Below are 20,942 nucleotides of genomic sequence, written 5' to 3' on the forward strand. Positions count from 1 at the left end.
GTTTGTAGGAGTTGACCTTGATTTGAAAGGCTGAGAAAAGTAAGATTCTTAGGTGGCCAGTGGAATCTGGTTTTCTTTGACCTTACTCATCAAATTCGCACCTCAGATAATTAGGCCCCAGAATCTGTACCCATTACCAGACCTGTCAGCAGAACTCAAGTGTTCCACATGGGTTTGTAATATCTGGTATTTTTCTAGGCAAGGCAAAGTATATTGTAATAGTAAAATGATAAGATGCAAGATGGCCTTCTCTAATTTTTTTCACAATTGCCTTCATCAGTCTAGCTAGGGGTTTGTGTGTCTGTGTTTGTGTACTTGTTTTTATTGTCATTAGTTTGGTTTTGGCACAATAGAGTCCTTGTCAAAGCGGATATTAGCAGGTTGAGTTCCAAGTTTGCTAGAACTGAATGCAGATAGAAAGCATTTGAAATTATCAGCATACTGTTAATGGAGGCTAGAGGAGAAATCAAAGTAAATTTTCAAAAGTACAAAATTAGCAAACTGCCAACACAGGGTTGGAAGTTTCTCTATTTTCCTCTTATCAGCTTTTAATCTGATCATTTCCCAGAGAGTGCAGACAGGCTGTGGGGGAGCTCTCTGCCCATGCTAACTTGAGGGGAAAATGAGCATTAAAAAAAAATTCATTCAGAATGTTATCCTTGGGATACCAGCGAGCAGATCAGCAACCCTAGGATGTAATCAATAATACTGGCTTTCAGAATAGAACCACAGACCACTGTTCCCCCAAATATGCACCACAGACTGCCATTTAGCACCTCAGATCTTATTTATCTATGCATTTGAGCAGGAACAAGTCTTTTTGTTCTTAAGCATGGCCCACTGGCTCCACTGTCATCTTGATGTTTGTGTGAAAAGCTCTCACAGTGTGGCCGTATGGCCATGCTGATAGCATGTACCCTGACTGTGTTTTATCTTAAACCAAACTGCAGCAAACTTGTGAGGGAGCTCAGATAAAAACTAGAAGGAAGAGATTTGTATCATAAAATCCAGGGAGTTTTGGCAGAGCCTCCTAAGGTGAAAGAGATGAGAAGGAAAAAAATCTATAGGTTTGTTTGTCTTACTAGTGAGGATAGGGTTGTGGCTAATAACTAGAGAGATAAAATATCCACAACCCTGAAAATGGGGGAAATTTGTTTTTTAACTGCATCTTTCCTGAGAAACATTCTGAGGTTCTGCTGTTTAGAGCCATGATAAGACAACCCTAAGAATGAAGCTGAGTAATCATTGTGTCTTAGTCTCCACTAAAACCACAGCTTCTGGGCAGCTGGGCTGAGGTCTTGCCTGCAAAGCTCATTAGGCCCCAGGTGGATCATGCCTACTATAGCAGGGAAGGGTGTGATACCTGTGTTCAACCATCATATGGGCCACTGTTGATACTCCTGAAACCAAAGACAGGTTAGCAAGCGAAAAGCATAACACATTTATTTAATGAAAGTTTTATATGACATGGGAGCCTTCAGAAATGAAGACCCAAAGCCCCAGAAACAAAGACCCAAAGCCCCATAACTATTCTTATGCTTAGGCTTATAAAGAATGGACAGCCATGTAGAGCTATGATTGGACAAAGGGTGTGACCTAATGGCAGTATGACCGAGGAGGAACCTCGTCAAGGGCTGTTGGTTCAGATTCTTATTGGTCTCTCTGTGTAGCATTTCTTCCTCCTGGATATAGGGCAGGACTCCTCTAGAAAGACGGTCTCTGGGGAGAAGGAAGAAGGAAGAGTGACCTTCCTAGGTTTCATGGTTTACTTTGGTGGAGAGAGGTTCTAGTTTCTATGACCCACTTTGTGGAAGAGGATTTTTTTTTGTATTTATTATTCTTTTATTAAGATAAGTTAATGCTTAAAGGATTTTGTGAATTTGTCTTCCTATCCCTTGATCATTTTTCTTTTCTTTTTTTTTAAATTATACTTTAAGTTCTGGGATACATGTGCAGAATGTGCAGGTTTGTTACACAGTTATACACGTGCCATGGTGGTTTGCTGCTCCCATCAACCAGTCATCTATATTAGGTATTTCTCCTAATTCCATCCCTCCCCTATCACACAAGCCCCGGTGTGTGATGTTCCCCTCCCTGTGTCCATGTATTCTGATTGTTCAGCTCCCACTTATGAGTGAGAACATGGGGTGTTTGGTTTTCTGTTTGTGTGTTAGTTTGCTGAGGATAATGGTTTCCAGCTTCATCCATGTCCCTGCAAAGGACATGAACTCATGCTTTGGAGAACTAGGAACGCTTTTACACTGTTGGTGGGAGTGTAAATTAGTTCAACCACTGTGGAAGACAGTGCGGTGATTTGTCAAGGATCTGGAGCCAGAAATACCATTTGACCCAGCGATCCCATTACTGGGTATATATACTCAACGGATTATAAATCAATCTACTATAAAGACACATGCACATGTATGTTTATTGTAGCACTATTCACTATAACAAAGACTTGGAACCAACCCAAATGCCCATCAATGATAGACTAGATAAAGAAAATGTGGCACATAGACACCATGGAATTTTGTTTTTTATGAGTTGCTTCAGGGGTGAAAGAGAGATGGGAGAAAGGAGAGCAGTAGAGGTCAGAGAGACCTTGGTTCTGAGACCTTCCAGTCTTCTTTAGTTCAGAGTACTCAGCATGCCAAAGCTCCATACTTTGGGGTATTGATTGTTTTCTAAGCCCCAACACTACCCTCTGTCTATTTGCTGGGAGGATCAGACAAAAGGACAGATGTCACTGTGCAAGGCTGGAAGAACATACAGTTGGGGAAGTTGTGCAGTAACAGTGGGGCAGATCCCCCTCTGTGCAGAAGCTCCCCTGTGGGCCCTCTTAAAGCACTCAGCCGCCTCATAACTCAAGATGACATCTGTTTCTCCTTGGAGAGAAAGGATTTAGGACAAGTTGAGTCCCGGTCACCTTCGTGTACTCAGAGAACTTTCCTGGAGGACTAGACCTGTGGTCAGGAGAGAAAATGGTTCTCTTATTTTCCATCAGGGCATCTGCTCAGGCAATTCTCTGTGACTTCCTGCCTTTGCAACGTAGGTCAATCCTTCCAGAATCTTACCCTAAATTTCCCCCCTCCAATTTCTGTCAACACAATCATTCACCTAGAATCTTTTCTACACCCTCAAAACTTCAAATCTAAAAACTCCCTGAACTTAAAGCAAAGTTATTATTTCTTTTCTAGTGCCATAGCTGTTTGTCCAATTCTGTTATGATGCTTACAGCAAAAGGAATTCTCATGCAGTGTGGCTTCTGTGTGTTTCATGAGACTGGACTACAGATGTGTTTCCTCAGTTTCATTTATCCAGCTACCCCATGTCTGGCAAATGATAATACCAGGTCAGGCACTACTCTAATTGCTATATAGATATTTTATCTTCATAATAATCCCATGAGAAAGGTACCTCTGTCATTCCAGTTTCACAGATGAGGATAGTGAGGGTCAGCATGTTGTGTAACTTGTCCAGAGTCACAGCGTTTTCAATGTGGGTGAACCAGGATTAACACCCAGGCCAACAACTGACCCCAGAGCCCTCATAAAAGTCTGTGCTCCTCTGGGAATAAGGACGTCAGGCCGGGAGAAAAAGGCAGAGCCTAATGGTATTCTGTGAGAGGCGGCCATGCGGCATTGCATTATGCATCAGAATGACTAATTCTGTGTACGAGGGTTGTCAGGTGAAACCCAGTGGAGGCACAGCCCAGAGTTCTGCAGGGGCCTTCACTGGTAATCTGATGCAATCAGATGTCCTAGGGGTGGTAGTTAGAGCTCTGCTGTTGCTGTAGAGAGGCCCGAGAAAGAAGTTTCACATATTGTTTTTTGATCAGCAGGTTTGGAAACTTTGAATGTTTGGCTCACAGGATGGTGGAAATGCTCCAGCACTTCCTGTGGCCTCGAGTCTGGGTTCTGCGATAGGGAGCTGGGCTCGAGCCTTGCCTCCTCCACCGGGGACTGTCTGCACACATCACCGAGTGACAGGGCTTGCTGGGAGGAAGGGAGCAGCCACTGGCATTACAACAGCTGAAAAGGAATTTGAAAAGCAAATATCCAGAAAACCAGAACACGGGAGGAAGTGTGTGCATTAGTTTGCAAAATGATGAACTTTCCAGTTGAAATGCTGATTCCCAAAGTGCAAGAGAGCTTGGAGTGAAGGGAAGAGAGCGAGTGGCTCAGCTCAGGTCTCATCCTGTTTTTGAAAGAATTTTTCCAGGAGGAAAAGGAATCTGGAATAGGCCCTGCTCTCTCCTCTCAGCAGCTCCCTTTCTATTTCTGTCCAGTGGGAACAAATGAATAGCTGCTGCTTGAAGAAATGCCGGAAGGTTTTCTGTGCAAAGAATTCTGGATTTTAAAAATGCATCACTGGCTTGAGTAATCCTTCACAAAATCCTTTGTAATTTTAATCTTTGAATTTGGTTTTAAGGAAAGAGTGGTTCATTTATTCATTCACTTGTCTGAAAAATATTGAGTTGCTCTTTACCATGCTGTCTGATCAGGTCTGGAACAACAGAGATGAGTAAGATATGAGTCTTACTCTCAGGGAACTCATATAAAGAAATAGGATAAGGTGTGGAAAAGTGCTCTGGTAGGTCACTGTAAGCACCTAAGAAGACAGATTCAGGGCAGTTACTTCTAGCACGGGAGGCTGTGAGGTCAGGGAAGTCTTTAAGAGGAGCTGGTGCATGAGATTGGCATTGAAATCTAGATGGGAATTTTTGAAGCAGACCCAATGGAAGTAAAGGACATTGGAGGTAGAGAGAATATTATGAACAAAGACAGGATGAAAGCAAGAGGTGAAGCCGACTGGGCTTCTGGGTTGGGTGGGGACTTGGAGAACTTTTGTGTCTAGCTAAAGGATTGTAAATGCACCAATCAGCACTCTGTGTCTAGCTAAAGGTTTGTAAATGCACCAATCAGCACTCTGTCAAAACGGACCAATGAGTGCTCTGTAAAACGGACCAATCAGCTCTCTGTAAAATGGACCAATCAGCTCTCTGTAAAATGGACCAATCAGCCAATCAGCAGGATGTGGGTGGGGCCAGATAAGGGAATAAAAGCAGGCCACCTGCAGTAGTAGCAGCAACCTGGGTCTCATTCCAGGCTGTGGCAGTCTTGTTTTTTTTCACTGCTCGTGATAAATCTTGCTGCTGCTTGTTATTTGGGTCCCTGTTACCTTTATGAGTTGTGACACTCACTGCGAAGGTTTGCAACTTCGCTCTTCACTCTTGAAGCTAGGGAGACCACGAACCCACCGGGAGGAAGAAACAACTCCGGACGCCCTACCTTTAAGAGCTGTAACTCGAACGGCGAATGTCTGCGGTATCACTCCTGAAGTCAGGGAGACCACGAACCTCCCAGAAGAAAGAAACTCTGGATGCATCTGAACATCTGAAGGAACAAACTCTGGACACCATCTTTAAGAACAGTAACACTCACCGCGAGGGTTCGCGGCTTAATTGAGTCAGTGAGACCAAGAACCCACCAATTCTGGACACAAAAGGACCTTGGCAGGCTCAGGAAAGGGCAAGCCATTTATGAAGAGGGAAGAGATAGCAAACGTTGGTCTCAAGTTCTCTAGTTCTTTACCCAGAGAATAGCTAGCTGCAGGATGATCCTGATTTAGTCTGGGGGTTCCTTTACGCAGTGCCACCAGCAGCTGCTGCAAATGGACCATTGACAGTCTTAAGGTAGAACCAGTTTTCCATGTCTGACTTACAGAGCCATTGGATGTGCTTGGGGTTTGGGGAGCAGGGACTCGTTGGGTGGGGGAGGATGCACTGGTGGTACCTGGATGCAGGCTGTGAAAGTTTTATATCCTAGAGGTCCCAAGTCACCACAGATTTAAAGCAGGAAGTGAGATGTTCAAATGATCACAAATGCAAGTATTCTGTTTCTTTTACTGTTTATCTTCTGTTGCTTTGCACAGTAGAAGTTGCAGTTAATAGAATTTTTACTGTTCTCTGAATTGGAAAGAGTTACTCAAAAGAATTGGGCTACTTTCCTGGAGACAAGCCCATAGATGCAGGTGGTGATAATTCAATATGGGACTAACGGAAAGTTTTCTCTGCCACTTTCCATTACATTTCTGGCCAAGACTGTTTAGCGATTCTTTCTGAGAAACCGAGGAGGCAAATAGTCTCAAAGTATGTCCTATGAGAAACGTGTGCCACAAGATGTTTTATTAAAAAAAAAGTTTTCTGGACAGATACGTTTGGGAAATATTGTAGATTGCATATGGACATTTCACAGGACACATGTTACGTTAAAGTCCCTGAGAAGTCCTGCAGCAAAGGAAACTTTCAAAAGAATGGCATAGAGCCCAGCACAGTGGCTCATGCCTGCAATCCCAGTACTTTGGGAGGCTGCAGCAAGAAGTATCCTTTGAGCTCAGGAGTTCGAGACCAGGTAACATAGTGAGACCTCATCTCTATTAAACAAAAAAAATGGCATAGTGGTTACGAACATGAGCTATCAAATCAGATATGTAGATTACATTCTGGCTGGGTTCCGTATGTGGATGTGAGACTTTGGGCAAGATATTTCATATCTTTACATCTTCCTTTCCTTGTATATAAAATAGGCTAGTAATGGTACCTTATTCATAAAATTGTCTCTAAAAGTATATAGTAAGTGAACTAGTCAGTTATTGTGGATATTATTCTATTCAGTGTTTTCCAAGAATCCTGACTCTTTATTTTTGCATTGCATTTATAAATAACTCAGAGAAGCGGTGCTGTGTGGGAAATGCCGGAGTGAAACTAACTCCTGCAATCCATGCGTGACTTCTGATAGCAGTCCCGCAGAGGAAAGGCAGCCCCTAGGTGCTGAGCGCTACGTCGCAGATGTGGACTTGCAGCTATATGAAGCTCTAGAATTGGGGAGTAAAAGACAATTTCCTCTTGACTGCAAGGTTAGAGTGTGTAACTTCAGTCTGTTTTGCCTTCCAGTCATTTAATGACAAGTTTGGAACTCAGGGCCATAAACAGATATGGTTAGGTTGATATATTAGGAGTTTTTCAATTGTAAGTGACAGAAACTGAACTCAAGCTCATTTAGCATAATGAGGAATTTATTAGTTTGTCTATCTAGGAAGGATGTTAGGGTAGTACAGAGAACTGAAGGAAAAGTGTTAGGAAACTCAATAGAAACTGAACACAGCTAGGCCTCCCGTCCTTGTTCCCTTTTGAATGTTTTCCTCTTGACTTGTCTTTGCTTCTCCTTGCCTCATTCTTTCCTATTGTGGATGACCTTTCCGCATGGAGGGAGCATGGCTGCAGACAGCTTCAGCTTCAGCTTCATCCCCAGCAGAAGGCAAGAACTCCTGGTGATCTACCTGCCTCGTCCCTGCAAAGTGCTAGGATTGATTACAGGCGCGAGCCACTGCCACCAGCTAACAAACTTAAGAGATCCTTATTAAGGATATTTATACTAGGTTGGATCACATTTATTGCAAATTTTTTTTCAGATTGTTATTCGTGTTTAAATGTTTAAAATACTTTCAATTAATATATAAAAATCACACATGGGTCATGCTAATCTTCTCTGTATTGTTCCAGTTTTAGTATATATGCTGCTGAAGCGAGCATTGTCTTTAAATTTTTATAAAGGTTTTTGGAATTCAGAAGTTTTTAAGCTTGCTTGTATCAAATCATCAGGCTCTTCTTTGATGCTTTCTGCCTTTTGTGTTTTATTAGTTTGCTAGGGCTGCCATAAAAAAGTACCACAGACGGGTGCTTAACTAACAGAAATGGGTTTTCTCACTGTTACGGAGGCTGGAAGTCAGAGATCAAGGTGTTATCAGTGTTGGTTCCTTCTGAGGGCTTTCTCCTTGGCTTACAGATGGCTGTCTTCTCCCTGTGTCCTTAGATGGTCTTCCCTCTGTACCTTCTGTGTTCAGATTTCCTCCTCTTAAAAGAATAACAGACGAACACGCTGTATTAGGGCCCGGCCTGAAGACCTAATTTTAACTTACTTCTTTCGAGGTCCTGTCTCCAAATACAGCTACATTCTGAGCTACTGGGGGTTAGGATTTGAACATACAAATTTTGAGGGGGGACACAATTCACCTATAACAGTTCTCATACTAAATAGGCCTCTATCGCCCGGAGAGGATTTAAGGATTTGAAGGAAGTCATTTAAACTAGTTAAGATTTAGTATCTTCATTAATTTACTGCAAATAATAACACCTGTCACTCAGGGCTGTGAAGAAGAGTGAGTAAAGTGCATGTCCACGGTGCCCAGCCCCATGCCTGCTCTGGGCTCCTGCCCACCACTCCTTCTGGCAGCTGTCCCCGAGCCTTCATGATGTCAATGCCAGACCCTGGGAAAGCAAAGACTTTTCTCTGCAAGTTTCCATTATATTGCAAGCCAACCATAGCTAATAGCACTTTTCCCCACCTGTCAAGTAAATGGGTTGAATTGTTGCTAAGATTAGCATACATGGCTAACGTATACAGAAAATGAAATACTGAGCCTCCACACTGGATTCCATTCTCTGTTTATTCTCTTTCTGCTGAGTGCTTGCATGTTCTGTTCTGAACACACCGTGTTCCCTCATTTCTGAAGCCGCAAACTTCCTCTTAGGCCCCGGGCTGTCTTCAGAATGGCCATCAGGTCCCTGATACGGGAACCTGAAATGACACCCCCACCATATACCCATCCATCCAGACCCTCCAGTGTAGGGCAGGTGGGGGGGACATGGGCCCACCACTGCTGCTCCCATGGGAAACAAAGACTGGCTTCAGCAAACCTGGACACTCAAACATCCTGAATAATGTCAGCTGACAGCACCACCGACTTCATGTATTCTTTGACCTAGACACTAAAGGTATTGAGACAATTTCAGTCTGTTTGGCTTAAGAAGGATAGTAGCACAAAGAGAAGAGCAAAACTTTTACCCAAAGCCTGTTTCGGTGGCCCCTCGTGAGGTTCAGTGTACCATGCAGGGCGGTGTTCTCAAAAGTGAAGACTAGGCCAAGTGCGGTGGCTCACGCCTGTAATCCCAGTACTTTGGGAGGCCGAGGTGGGCGGATCACCTGAGGTCAGGAGTTCGAGACCAGCCTGGCCAACATGGTGAGACCCCATCTCTACTAAAAATACAAAAATTAGCCGCACAAGGTGGTGCCTGCTTGTAATCCCAACTACTCGGGAGGCTGAGGCAGGAGAATCACTTGAACCCGGGGGGCGGAGGTTACAGTGAGCCGAGATTGTGCCACTGCACTCCAGCCTGGGCGACAGAGTGAGACTTTGTCTCACAAAAAGAAAAAGAAAAAAAAATGTGAAGACTAGAGGGCTCCAGGAAGACAGCAGGGCCAAGAGGGAAGGCTACTTTCAGTGGGTGATCCTCCTGAAGCCCTTTCCCTTTCTGCCTAACCTAATACAAGGGGAAAATGTGGTCTATGTCTTTTTCTATCAAAGACAACTCAACATTAAAAATATGAGATGAACAGCTCTGTTTCCACTATCCCCATCATCATTATAAACCCATTATCCATCATCAGTAGATAATGACTGTTAGCGGGGCAGAGGACAGCTTTCCTGGGGAGGAAGGAAGGGGCTGAGGAGTGGAAGCAGATCGTTTCTCCAGCTGTTTGGTGTTTCTGTCCCATTGATCTGCCCTGGCCTCCACTGGCCCATCTGTTGGGCTTGTGAGTGCAGTGGGGGAGGGGACACACACGGTTCACCAGGGCAAGTGTGTTCGTTTCCTCAACACACAGCTTCTACAGGAATGGCCATACAGGCTTAATTTTTTTCTCAGTAGGGTTTACTGTGCAACAGAAAGACTAGACAGAGCATTAAAAGGTTCAGAGCCATTGCAGTCACCCAAAACTAAAACTATATAGGAAATTCAGAAAAAACAAAAAGTGATCAGATATTTGGGAGCTTTGTGGAACTGAAAGAGTTAATTAAGATGTATGGAAAAACCTGTAGAGATGTAGCAGATCTTTAAGAGACTACAGCAGGAGGCCTCTTGAACTTGGGGCATAGAACAATGTGTAGAGAGATGAGTTTCTAGGTGGGAGTCAAAGCGATTTCTGTCTGTCGTCTTCAAAATGCCACCCAAGCTAGGGAGACATTGAGTAGAAGAGTGGGCTTGTTCACGGGTTATAGAGTCAGATGTTACTGCTATACAGACTTCAGTACCTAACTCTAGAAAAAGTGATTCCTCTTTATTTAATCCACTCAACTATAAACACACCATTTAACATGCATATCGAGGTGATAGAATCTTAATATTAAACATGGAACAATTCCCATATTTTTGGAATGGAATAAAGTCAAGCCAGCAGGCAAGCAGGAATGGTATAGCATTCTCCACCCATTCTTTACCCACCACCTGGGATTTGATAGTGACTTTGGAAGGCGTGATGATTAGAATGTCTAGCCACCTGCCTAGACTTCTCTTTTGTTTCTCCCTTTAATGGTTCTTAAATTTTAGTTTGTATAAGAATTATTATACCCAGCTGCCTACACAACTTCTTGTAGCTTGTATTTTACTGGGCAATTTAAGTAATATTAGGTTATCTACTTTGGTAATTTTGACAACACTAGGCTCAGTACTGCTGGTAGCTCTAATGAGATGTTCATTGAGGAGGGGATGCATTCATACAACAGCTATGTGTTAAAATGCCTGCCTGCCACGGCCCTGAGTCTGTAACTGTGAATGCGATGTGGACCTTGCCCTTAGAGTACTCCAGATGTAGTGGGGAGAAGTTGACAAAGGGAGTCCAATAACCCCAGAGTTATGCTGGGGGAAGCATAGGACACCAGGATGCTGACTTTGTTGGCTGAAGATTTTAGAATGTATTTCCTTCTCAGTTATACCTCACCAAGAGGAGTTGCGCTTGTATGCTGATCTTTCCAGGAGAGCCTGATGAGACCATGTGCCTTGTGTCCAGTTCAAGGATGGGATAGGTTGCCCTGATCATCAGTAATCTGCCTAGAGGATTTGCTAGCTTACCACCTGTATTAGTCCGTTTGCATGTTGCTAATAAAGACATACCAGAGACTGAGTAATTTATAAAGGAAAAAAGGGGTTTACATGGACTCAGTTTCACGTGGATGGGAGGCCTCACAATCATGGCAGAAAGCTCTTACATGGCGGCAGACAAGAGAGAATGAGAACCAAGTGAGAGGGTGTTCCCCTTATAAAGCCATGAGATCTCTTGAGGCTTATTCATTATAAGAATAAGAATACCATGAGAATAGTACCATAAGAATAGTATGGGGGAAACTTCCGCTGTAATTCAATTATCTCCCACCAGGTCCCTTCTACAACACGTGAAAATTTGTCCAGACTGAGGGGAAGGGACTGTTGACCTCCAGAGGGCAGAGGCCAGGGATGCTGCTAGCTGTCCTGCAATGCTCAGGGCAGCTCCTACAGCAAAGAAGTATGGCCCCAGCTGCTAATTGTGCCAGGAATGAGAAAGCCCAGGCTAGAATTTAGAACCTTTCTTCCCTAAATTTCATCAGAAGTAACAGTGATTATATATAGAAGCCTTAGGTGCTGTTTTCTTGTGAAGATATAAATTTAAGAGGATAAAGTCTGGACTTCTGAGGATAAAATATGAAGTAGATTATCCATTCTGCAATTGTGCACCTGGCTGTACCCCAGACAAGTCTTGCTATGCCCCCCTCCCTTTCTCTTGTGGTTTGTTAATGTTGGGGAAAACTGATGAGGTCTAATTGGGCTTGGTTAAGTGAATTCCCAAGGGGAAGCCTCCTTGCTCCTTTGCTCTCTCAATGGCTGCTTTGTGTACAGTTCCCCTCTGACTCTCCACTGGAGCCACGTTATTGTATTCTCACCTGTTCAACAGGTTTTCCCTGAACGGTCTGAGAAATAAATACCAGTTAAAGGGGTAGAAAAACAAGCTTGGCCTTTGATTCCTAGAAGCTTAGATGACCTCTTTTGCTGTAATTCTAGACGATTTTATGTAGAGGTGGGGGCAAGGTGCTTAAAATGCATTTTTATTTTTGTTATTTACTGTCTTAACCCCTAAGATTGTGTATGCTTTCTTTTGAATAGTATTACCTAAAATTCACACAGTCTCTTTGCACATTAGAGCCTGCTTTCTTAATTCTTATTCTAGGGTATGTAATTGAACTTGGATGTTGGACTGAAGTAATGTAGCACAGATAAAATGCATTGTTCTTAGAGCTCTCAAGTATTCAAAGAGCATACAGACTATGGAGAGGAAGTCCGAAGTACAGATTGTTTGCTTGCATTTGCACATAGAAGACACTATAATTACTTAACAAGTCCCTACTGTTGGATATTCAATTGTTTTCAGGTTTTGAGAATTATAAACAAATTGGCATTGCTATGGTTAATAATTATTTCTTGAGGATAACATCCTAGAAAATTAAAATTACTCAAAGAGGATGCGAAATTTTAAGGCTTTTCATATAGTTTGCCAAAGGCCCTCTGGAAAGCTGTGCTGATTTACACTCTGAATAGGTGTGCAGGGACACACAGCTTCCTTCTTTAGAAGTCACAAACCAAGAGGTGTGGTGGAAGTGTCGAGGGGGGTCACGAGTTCTCTGAACACATTCACTTACTATTCTTGCCCTTACTTGGCTTCAGCAAGTCACCTGTTTCAGGAACATAACAGGCGTGCTCCTGCCTTGGGGCCTTTGCACTTGCTGATTTTTTGGCCTAGAACCTGATTTCTCCGGACATCCACGGGGCCCCCATCCTCACCTCTCAGATGTCTTTTTTTTTGTATTTTTTATTTTTTTGAGACGGAGTCTTGCTCTGTTGCCCAGGCTGGAGTGCAGTGGCATGATCTCGGCTCACTGCAAGCTCCGCCTCCTGGGTTCATGCTATTTTCCTGTCTCAGCCTCCCGAGTAGCTGGGACTACAGGCGCCCACAACCACGCCCGGCTAATTTTTTGTATTTTTAGTAGAGACGGGGTTTCATGGTGTTAGCCAGGATGGTCTTGATCTCCTGACCTTGTGATCCGCCCGCCTCGGCCTCCCAAAGTGCTGGGATTACAGGTGTGAGCCACCGTACCCAGCTTGAGACAGAGTCTTGCTCTGTTGCCCACGCTGGTGTGCAGTGGTGCGATCTCGGCCCCCTGCAACCTCCACCTCCCGGGTTCAAATGATTCTCTTGCCACAGCCTCCTGAGTAGCTGCAATTACAAGCACCACCACGCCAGGCTAATTTTTGTATTTTTTAGTAGAGATGAGGTTTCACCATGTTGGCCAGGCTGGTCTTGAACTCCTGGCCTCAAGTGATCCACCTGCCTCAGTCTCAAAGTGTTGGGATTACAGGCGTGAGCCACCGCATCTGGCCTCAGATGTCTTTACTCAGGTGCTGCCTTCTTGGTGAACCTCTCTCTGATTTTCCTGTTTAAAATTGTATTCCTGCCCCTCCCACACTGGTAGAGGCACAGGCTTCAGTTTCCTTCGCTGCTTGATTTTTCTTCATATCCTCTGTTGCTAACTCCCAGGTTTGCTGCTGTATATCCCCAGCACGGGGAATAGACCTGGCACTGAGCAGAGGCTCAATAATTATTTGTTGAATGAGTGACTAAACCACTGCTTTGTAGATTTGCTCTTGCTGGTTACCACTGATTAGCTTCTCAGCAGGCTTCCCTAATCATCTTTGGCCAAAGGAGTAGCGGTTTTGTTTTGGTTCATTTCCTTTACTTGTCAGCTGCGCTGAAGTTAGTTATTTATATAACTGCTGGTGTTGCTGAGGCTTCCATTATTAACTCTGCTATCTCTATTGTCTCAGTAATGTCCAGCTACTGCTGAGATCTGGGATAGTAACTCACAAGGCCTACTCTAGTCTGGTAAAGGACCGAATGCACATGTTTAAGATCTTCGTTACAGATACCAATTTCTCAAAAAAAGACAGAGAACCCAATAGAAAAGGGGCAAATGTTTGGATTGTTCACAGAAAGGGAGCATGTGTCTTTTCCTCTTTATGTTCAGCCTCATTCACAATAAGAGAAATATAATTTTAAAATACATGAAGATTTTATTTTTCAACCTGTCAGGTTTGCAAAAATTCATTCTGTTGGTGAGGCTGGGTGTAAATAGGCAACCTCATACAAGTCCAGTGGAGAGAAATTTGGAAATGGCTATCAATATTAACTGCATCTATGTTTCGACCCAGCAGTTTTACTTCTGTGAATCTATTGTAAGGATGTACTTGCATATGTGCAAAATTAGTTATATATAAGTTTATGGATCATAGTTTGGTTTATGATAGCTAAACTTAAGAAATCACCCAAATGGCCCACAGCAGGGGACTGGTTCATCAAATAGGACACATCCACACAATGAACTACTATGTAGCTGTAAAAAGAATCAGGATGCTCTCTTTGTACTAACATAGAAGGATTTAGAAAATATACTAAAAGAAACAAAAAGAATCCTCCCTTTTGGCCAGGCATGGTGGCTCACACCTGCAATCCCAGCACTTTGGGAGGCTGGGGAGGGCGGATCACCTGAGGTCAGGAGTTCGAGACCAGCCTGACCAACATGGTGGAATCCTGTCTCTACTAAAAATACAAAAATTAGCTGGGTGTGGTGGTGTGCGCCTGTAATCCTAGCTACTTGGGAAGCTGAGGCGGGAGAATCGCTTGAACCCGGGAGGTGGAGGTTGCCTTGAGCTGAGATCATGCCCCTGCACTCCAGCCTGGGCAACAGAGGGAGACTGTCTCAAAAAAGAAAAAAAAAAAAAGAATGCTGCCTTTTATATAAAGAAAGTGGAAAATTTAATAATATATTTTTGTATTTGCCTTCTATACTGAAGACATTTTGGAGGGATACCTAATGACTTTGGATAACTGGAAGGATAAGAAGTGAAAGCAGATATTGGGCTGGCGGGTGACACTGGGAGAAGAGACTCTACACTGTCCGTCTTTGTACACACAAACACACACACACAAGTTTGTATCACATGATTGTTAACAAAAAATTAATTTTAAAAAGAAATGGGGCTGGGCCAGGTGGCTCACGCCTGTAATCGCAGCACTTTGGGAGGCCGAGGTGGGCAGATCACCCAGAGTGCGAGACCAGCCTGGCCAACATGGCCAAACTTTGTCTCTACTAAATATATAAAAATTAGCCAGGTGTGGTGGTGGGCCCCTGTTATCCTAGCTACTTGGGAGGCTGAGGCAGAATTGCTTGAACTCAAGAGGTGGAGGTTGCAGTGAGCCAAAATTGTGCCACTGGGCAACAGAACCAGGCTCTGTCTCAAAAAAAAAAAAAAAAAAAAAAAAAGAAAAGAAATGGGCTAGCCTGGGAAGAGGCAGCAGAGGATAACGGTTACCTCCTTTGTGTAAGAAGCACAATTCATTCAAGTGAGAATTCAAAGTCTGTTCTGAATGCCATTCAGTCCACATCTGTACATTTTCTGCCCCACCCTCCACCGAAGGTGCATTGTGCAAACTGACCATGGGGAGGGAGTATGGGTGTGCATGTGTGTGAGCTCTCAGGGTGTTTCTCCTTCTTCATGATATCCTGGTTGCTATAGTGCGGAGGTCTATTTGTGACACACAGAAAACACTTTAAAGAAACACTGCTTCCTGACCATGACTTCTTGGGCAATCTGTCCTTCCGCAGACTGTTGAGTGCCAGACGTTTACATGCATGTCTGGACAGAGAGTGAGCCTGGCTCATTCAGACCCTGGGCACCATTCGGAGCAGAACTCAGTGGTAAGGAACAGCTTTTTTTCCACTGAAGATTTGCGCAAGCCGTGCCCCACAGGGCAGCGTCTCCTGGTGGCTTTGATTCAAGGGCGTTGGCACGGGCACCCCCATCTTTCTTCTTTCCTCAGGAGCACATTGTACCGTTGGCTGTGCCCCTGCACCTTCAGCACCCAGGCACCAAGGGGAGCCGTTTTTCATACCAAACCACCAGTGAAAACAGGAAGTGATGAAGCAAAATTCACCCTGCATCTGCACTGAGTGACTTCTCTTTTTTTTTCTGTCATTCCTCATTAGGTATAGACACGTGCGGCCGTTTACGCTGTAGGATCCCCAGTCCCACTGGCTTTGAACATTTTGGGGACTTACAATGCCGCCACCCGCGGACATCGTCAAGGTGGCCATAGAATGGCCGGGCGCCTACCCCAAACTCATGGAAATTGATCAGGTTAGTAACGTGACAGCATTGGGTGTCTTATTTTCAGTTTCCTTTCTACACTGGAATTTTCACAGACTTTGGATAGCTCAGTCTTCTCCCTTTCTCTCTCTAGCTGTGTTGAAAAATCTGTGCAATAATAGTTGCAATGTAGCTTGATTTCTGTAGCACATATAGTGATGGATGGGGTTTTTATACTCTTCCAGCATCCATTTGGATTGTGTCAATACAGGATTTGTGTCTGAAGCTAGGAAGGAGGTGGGAGGGACAAGCGGATCGAGCCCTGGGCAGTTGACACAGTGGAGGCTGCCCCATCCCTGCCTTGCCATGACACATGAATATGTGCAGATTGTTGGAACACAGGCAAGACAAAACTTAATTTTTAAAATCCCTTTTTTTTTCATTTTTTGCAGAAGCAGCCAAATGCATTGGTACTTTGTTACATTAATAGCTTTATAATGAAATTAGTATAGAGGGGTTCAGTCTTGGATTTCAGCCAATTGTAATTTTTATTTTTAGTGTAATTCATTATGTGTCTAGCATATTGTCTGCCATGTAGTAAATACTCAACAAATGTTTATTGAATTAAAAAATATTAAGAAGACTTATAAAAGTGGCTTGACCCATAAAGGCATCCTTTAACTTGAATCTTGAGAATTGCATGGTGTGATTCTCAAGCACTGTTTGATTATAGGTTATCTCAGAATGGTTACTTTTGTCCTCACTTTACTGTAGTCACTCTAGAGCAAATGATTTAAAGAATAAAAGGTTAAGACCTAATACATACTTACAGGTTTTATAATGTATATAATATAGGGTTCTGGATGGCTTTCTACATTTTCAAAATTACAATAACCGTGGCAACTCCAATCTTTATGTTCTCTATACTATTTTACGATTATGATTTACAATTTTTTTCCTGGTCAGATTTTATTATCTGGTGGCAGATCAATGCAAGAGTTACATGGAATTGTGTGAATCCAAGGGAATCATTAAAATGAATTATACGGGTCAGATCAGAATTAATTGAACTTAAACTCAAATGTAAGAAAGGGTAAATTTTTGGGATTTTTGTCAAAAAAGCTGTCATCAGACCACACATCATTGTCATTTTAACTGCTCTCTGAGGTAGTTTTCTACTGACTCAAGAAGGAACCTATACAAATAGAGAAAAGTAGAGATGCCTAATAGTTTCAGATACATTTGAGTCAGGCAACAGATGCTTGTCTGCTTTCATGTGTGGTTTGAGATGCTAGTTAAAATTTACCTTAAGAAAATGTTTGGAGATACTTGGTGCAGACTAAATGTAGTTTGGATTAGGTTTGGCCACAGCCTAAGAGACCAATGGCTTCAATGAGATAGAAGTTGGTCTCACACACCTGTAGAGAGGTCCCGAATGCCCTGCAGTGGCATGCAGTCGGGCCCTCTGTCTTGTTGCATTGCCCTTCTCAATCTGTGGGGCTTTGGACCACATGCTTGGGCATCACCTGAAAGCACATTAGAAATGCAGAATCTCTGGTCTTATTCCAGACCTCCTGACCCGAGTCTGCATTTTAACAAGATCTCCAGGGTATCCCTGTGTGTAGTTCAATCTGAGACGTGCTGAGCTGGATACCTGATGCCCAAGCCCGGGTACTAATCAGAACTACCCAGGCACTTATTCGAAATAACTGTTTTCAGTGGTCCCATCCCAAGAGACTCTAACTTAGTGGTTCTGGTAAACTGTTTAATTTTGATTCTGCCATGGTCAGTGCAGTTTGGGAACCTCTGCTTTAAGACAGCAGCTCTTGATAGACAGTCCTCCTTACCTGTGAGGTTAGTGTAGTGTTCTCTGCCTTTGGAGATGGCCTTTGCTATGTGTGTGTTTTAATATATATATATTTTAAATTATCTTTATTTTGGAATAATTTTAGATTTACAGAAAATTACAAAGATGGTGTATGCTTATATTTATACCCTTTTTCCAGTTTCCCCTCATGTTAATATCTTAATCTTGGTACATTAGTCAAAACTAAGAAATTGACATTGGTACATTACATTACCAACTTCATTTGGATTTCACTAGATTTTCCACTAATGTCCTTATTCTGTTTGAGGATTCAATCCAGGGATACCAATTGTCATGTTTCCTCAGTCTCCTTCCATTTTGGACAATTTCTCAGTCTTTCCTTGTTTTTCATGGCCTGATAGCTTTGACAAGTAATTTTATGTTGGTATAATTTTAAACACGCAAAAATTGCCAGGATAGTACAAAGAACTCTGTACCTACTTTTTCTGAACCATCTGATGGAGCCCTGGAAGCACCATCCCCCTTTACCCCTGAACACTCAGTGTGTATGTCCTAAGATTGTAGCCATTCTCTTACATAATAATCACAGTACATTTATAAAACCAGAAATAAATTGAATACTGGTATAATGCTATCATCAAATTCACAGTTCGTAATCCATATTCAGATTCCTTCAGTTGTCCCAATGAGGTCCTCTATAGCAATTTTCTCTATGGTGCAATATCCTGTCCAGGATCAGGTACTATGTTTATTGTCAGGTCTCTTTGATCTCCATTGATCTTTAGAAATTTCTCAGTCTTTATCTTTTGTGACCTTGACATTTTTGTAGAGTACAGGACAGCTATTTTAGAAAAAGTCTTCAGTTTGGAGTTCTCTCACATATCCTACTGATCAGATTCGAGTTTTGTATTTTTGGCGGAAATGTAGAGAAATGATGTGTCCTTTTTGACTCATCATATCAAGAGGCACATGGTGTTGCGTTGCCTAATTCTTGATAATTATTCTGGTTTTACAGATGACAAGTGTAAACAGTTGGTTAAATTGTAGGCCTCCTATTAATCACATATGGAAACCTAGACAGGCAATTAGGAATGCAGACTCTTCCTGCCCTGCAGTTGCTGGAATTACAATGAGACTTATGGAAGTGTTGCTGTCGGATGTTGTTTCTTGATTGAATCAGAAGTTGGCATGAGAATTAGAAGTATGTTTCCACATGCAATGAAGAGTAGAAGAAATGATTATTACTTGGGTTTTCTCCTAATCTTCTACCTTGTTCAGTAAAGATCACATAACCTGCCTCTCTCCTATAGCATGTTAGCTTCATTTAGAAAGCTCTTTGCTTCTTTTTAGCCTGGATAGCTGCTGTTTCACTAAAAGCCATTTCCAAAAGTTGAGTTAAGCACTGCTGTTCTATTGTCTCCCAAAATTTTGGGTGCGTCTCCACTTATCACATTGTATTGTCTGTGTCTATCAGCTGAACCCAGTGGTCCTCAACCTTGAGTGTGTACAAGAAGCATCCAGGGAGCTTGTACAAAATGCACATACCAGCTTGTGCAAAATGCAGCCCCAGCTGCAGAGATTGTGATTCTATTGGCCAGGGGCAGGGCCTTTCATCTGCATCTGTGATAAGCATCAGATGAATCTAATCCAAGGGCTTCCACAGTTTGAGAAGCAGTCATTAGACTGGGAACTGCCTGTCTTTGAGTGTTGTTTCTCCTTGCCTGGTGAACAGTCCTTAAAATGAAAAGATATTTCATGAATGAATAACTGGGAGGCGGTGCTTCCTGAGTAGTGATTATCTTATCAGGTGCTCAATTCTGCTCAGCCACCCTCCATCAGTGCCTGGAGTTTTCAGAGGGACATCTGCCCATGATGGACTTGTTTATCTTCTTTCTAAATATTTAGGAGAAAATTCTGTGTTTCCACTCAGCAGGAAAAATCCCCAGGAGCTTCTTACACATGGACTTTGCTGTATCACGGGAAGGTCTCAAAAGAATTATCAGCTCACTGGTTCCTGACTCCTGCTCTCGCCTTCACAGTGTATTGTTGAGTTTCAAGCTCGGGGAGCCGCTTGAGGCTGAGGATGCTTCTTGTCTGGATATATCAAGGCTCCTGCATCCACTGTTCTTGTTAACCTATTATGTCCTGAATAATGTATTTGTTTCTCAGTCAAAAGTCTGGAATCCCAAACACTTCAATAAGCAGCATCTGGTAAGAGGCAGTGGGCTCCAAGGACGTTTAAACCTGGATGTGAGCACTTGTTTTAGTTCCTTCAGCTGCTATAACAAAGTACCTTAAACTGGGCAATTTACGAACAACAGAAATTTATTGTTCACATTTCTGGAGGCTGGGAAGTCCAAGATCAAGGCACCAGTGGATGTGGTGTGTGATGAGGGCTTGTTCCTCATAGATCGTGCCTTGTATGTTTCCCCACAGGCAAAAGGGGCAAACAGGCTCTGTCAAGCATGTTTTTATACCACCACCGTGGGGGCCAGGTTTCAGACAGATGAATTTTGGGGAGACACAAACATTCAGACCATAGCAGTCCTGGAGCCCTGCTTTCTGTGAAAGGCTCAGTTAGCCTTATTGAGCCTCAGTTTCTTTGGGATAATAATTTGCTACTTTGATGGTCCTTGTGAAGATTAAAGAAAACATGTGAAAAGAATGTAGCATGTTGCATAGCTTAGAGTGATTCCTCAATAAAAGCAGCCATTATTACTGTTAGTTTAAGCACATTCTCATTAGATTAGAAAATTAGGTACTCTGTTTCCTTTTCACCTGCACTTCCATTGTGAACAGTTGCCCTCTGTTCTCATTCTTTCTCTGCCTAACTTTTTAAATGTTTAGGAAGGAGACAAAATTAAAAGATAAGTGGGAGGCATCCTCTGGTAATAAAGAGGTGTCCTAACTGGACACATAGCCAATTTGTGCTATGGAATATTCACTGGCTCCCTGGTACTCTGTGATTTTTTTTTTCCATCTTGGCCACTGACCATTTCTGAGCAGCAGCTTTTCTGTTCCCTGCATAAACTCTTCAAGCCTCCA

General features: G+C 42.9%; 1 protein-coding gene and 1 non-coding gene across 7 annotated transcripts in view; one reads left to right on the forward strand and one right to left on the reverse strand.

The window, feature by feature from the left end:
• Positions 1 to 20,942, forward strand: part of ELMO1 (engulfment and cell motility 1) — a 592,800-nt gene that overhangs the window by 91,003 nt on the left and 480,855 nt on the right. For 5 of the 6 annotated variants that reach the window (XR_004026459.1, XM_003268937.4, XM_030796572.1 and 2 more), the window contains exon 2: positions 15,970 to 16,120. Coding sequence is in view for 5 of the 6 variants with exons in the window: in XM_003268937.4 (XP_003268985.1) it covers positions 16,043 to 16,120 (78 nt within the window). In the remaining variant the exon portion in view is untranslated. Of the gene's footprint in view, positions 1 to 15,553; positions 15,682 to 15,969; positions 16,121 to 20,942 lie in introns of those variants that run through there. The other variant, XM_030796574.1, reaches the window with a different exon arrangement.
• LOC115831021 lies at positions 7,488 to 7,594 on the reverse strand. Its single transcript, XR_004026575.1, has one exon. It is a non-coding gene; the product is annotated as a U6 spliceosomal RNA (small nuclear RNA).

The sequence above is a fragment of the Nomascus leucogenys genome, chromosome 17 (assembly GCF_006542625.1).
Source record: "Nomascus leucogenys isolate Asia chromosome 17, Asia_NLE_v1, whole genome shotgun sequence".
Lineage (NCBI taxonomy): Eukaryota > Metazoa > Chordata > Mammalia > Primates > Hylobatidae > Nomascus > Nomascus leucogenys.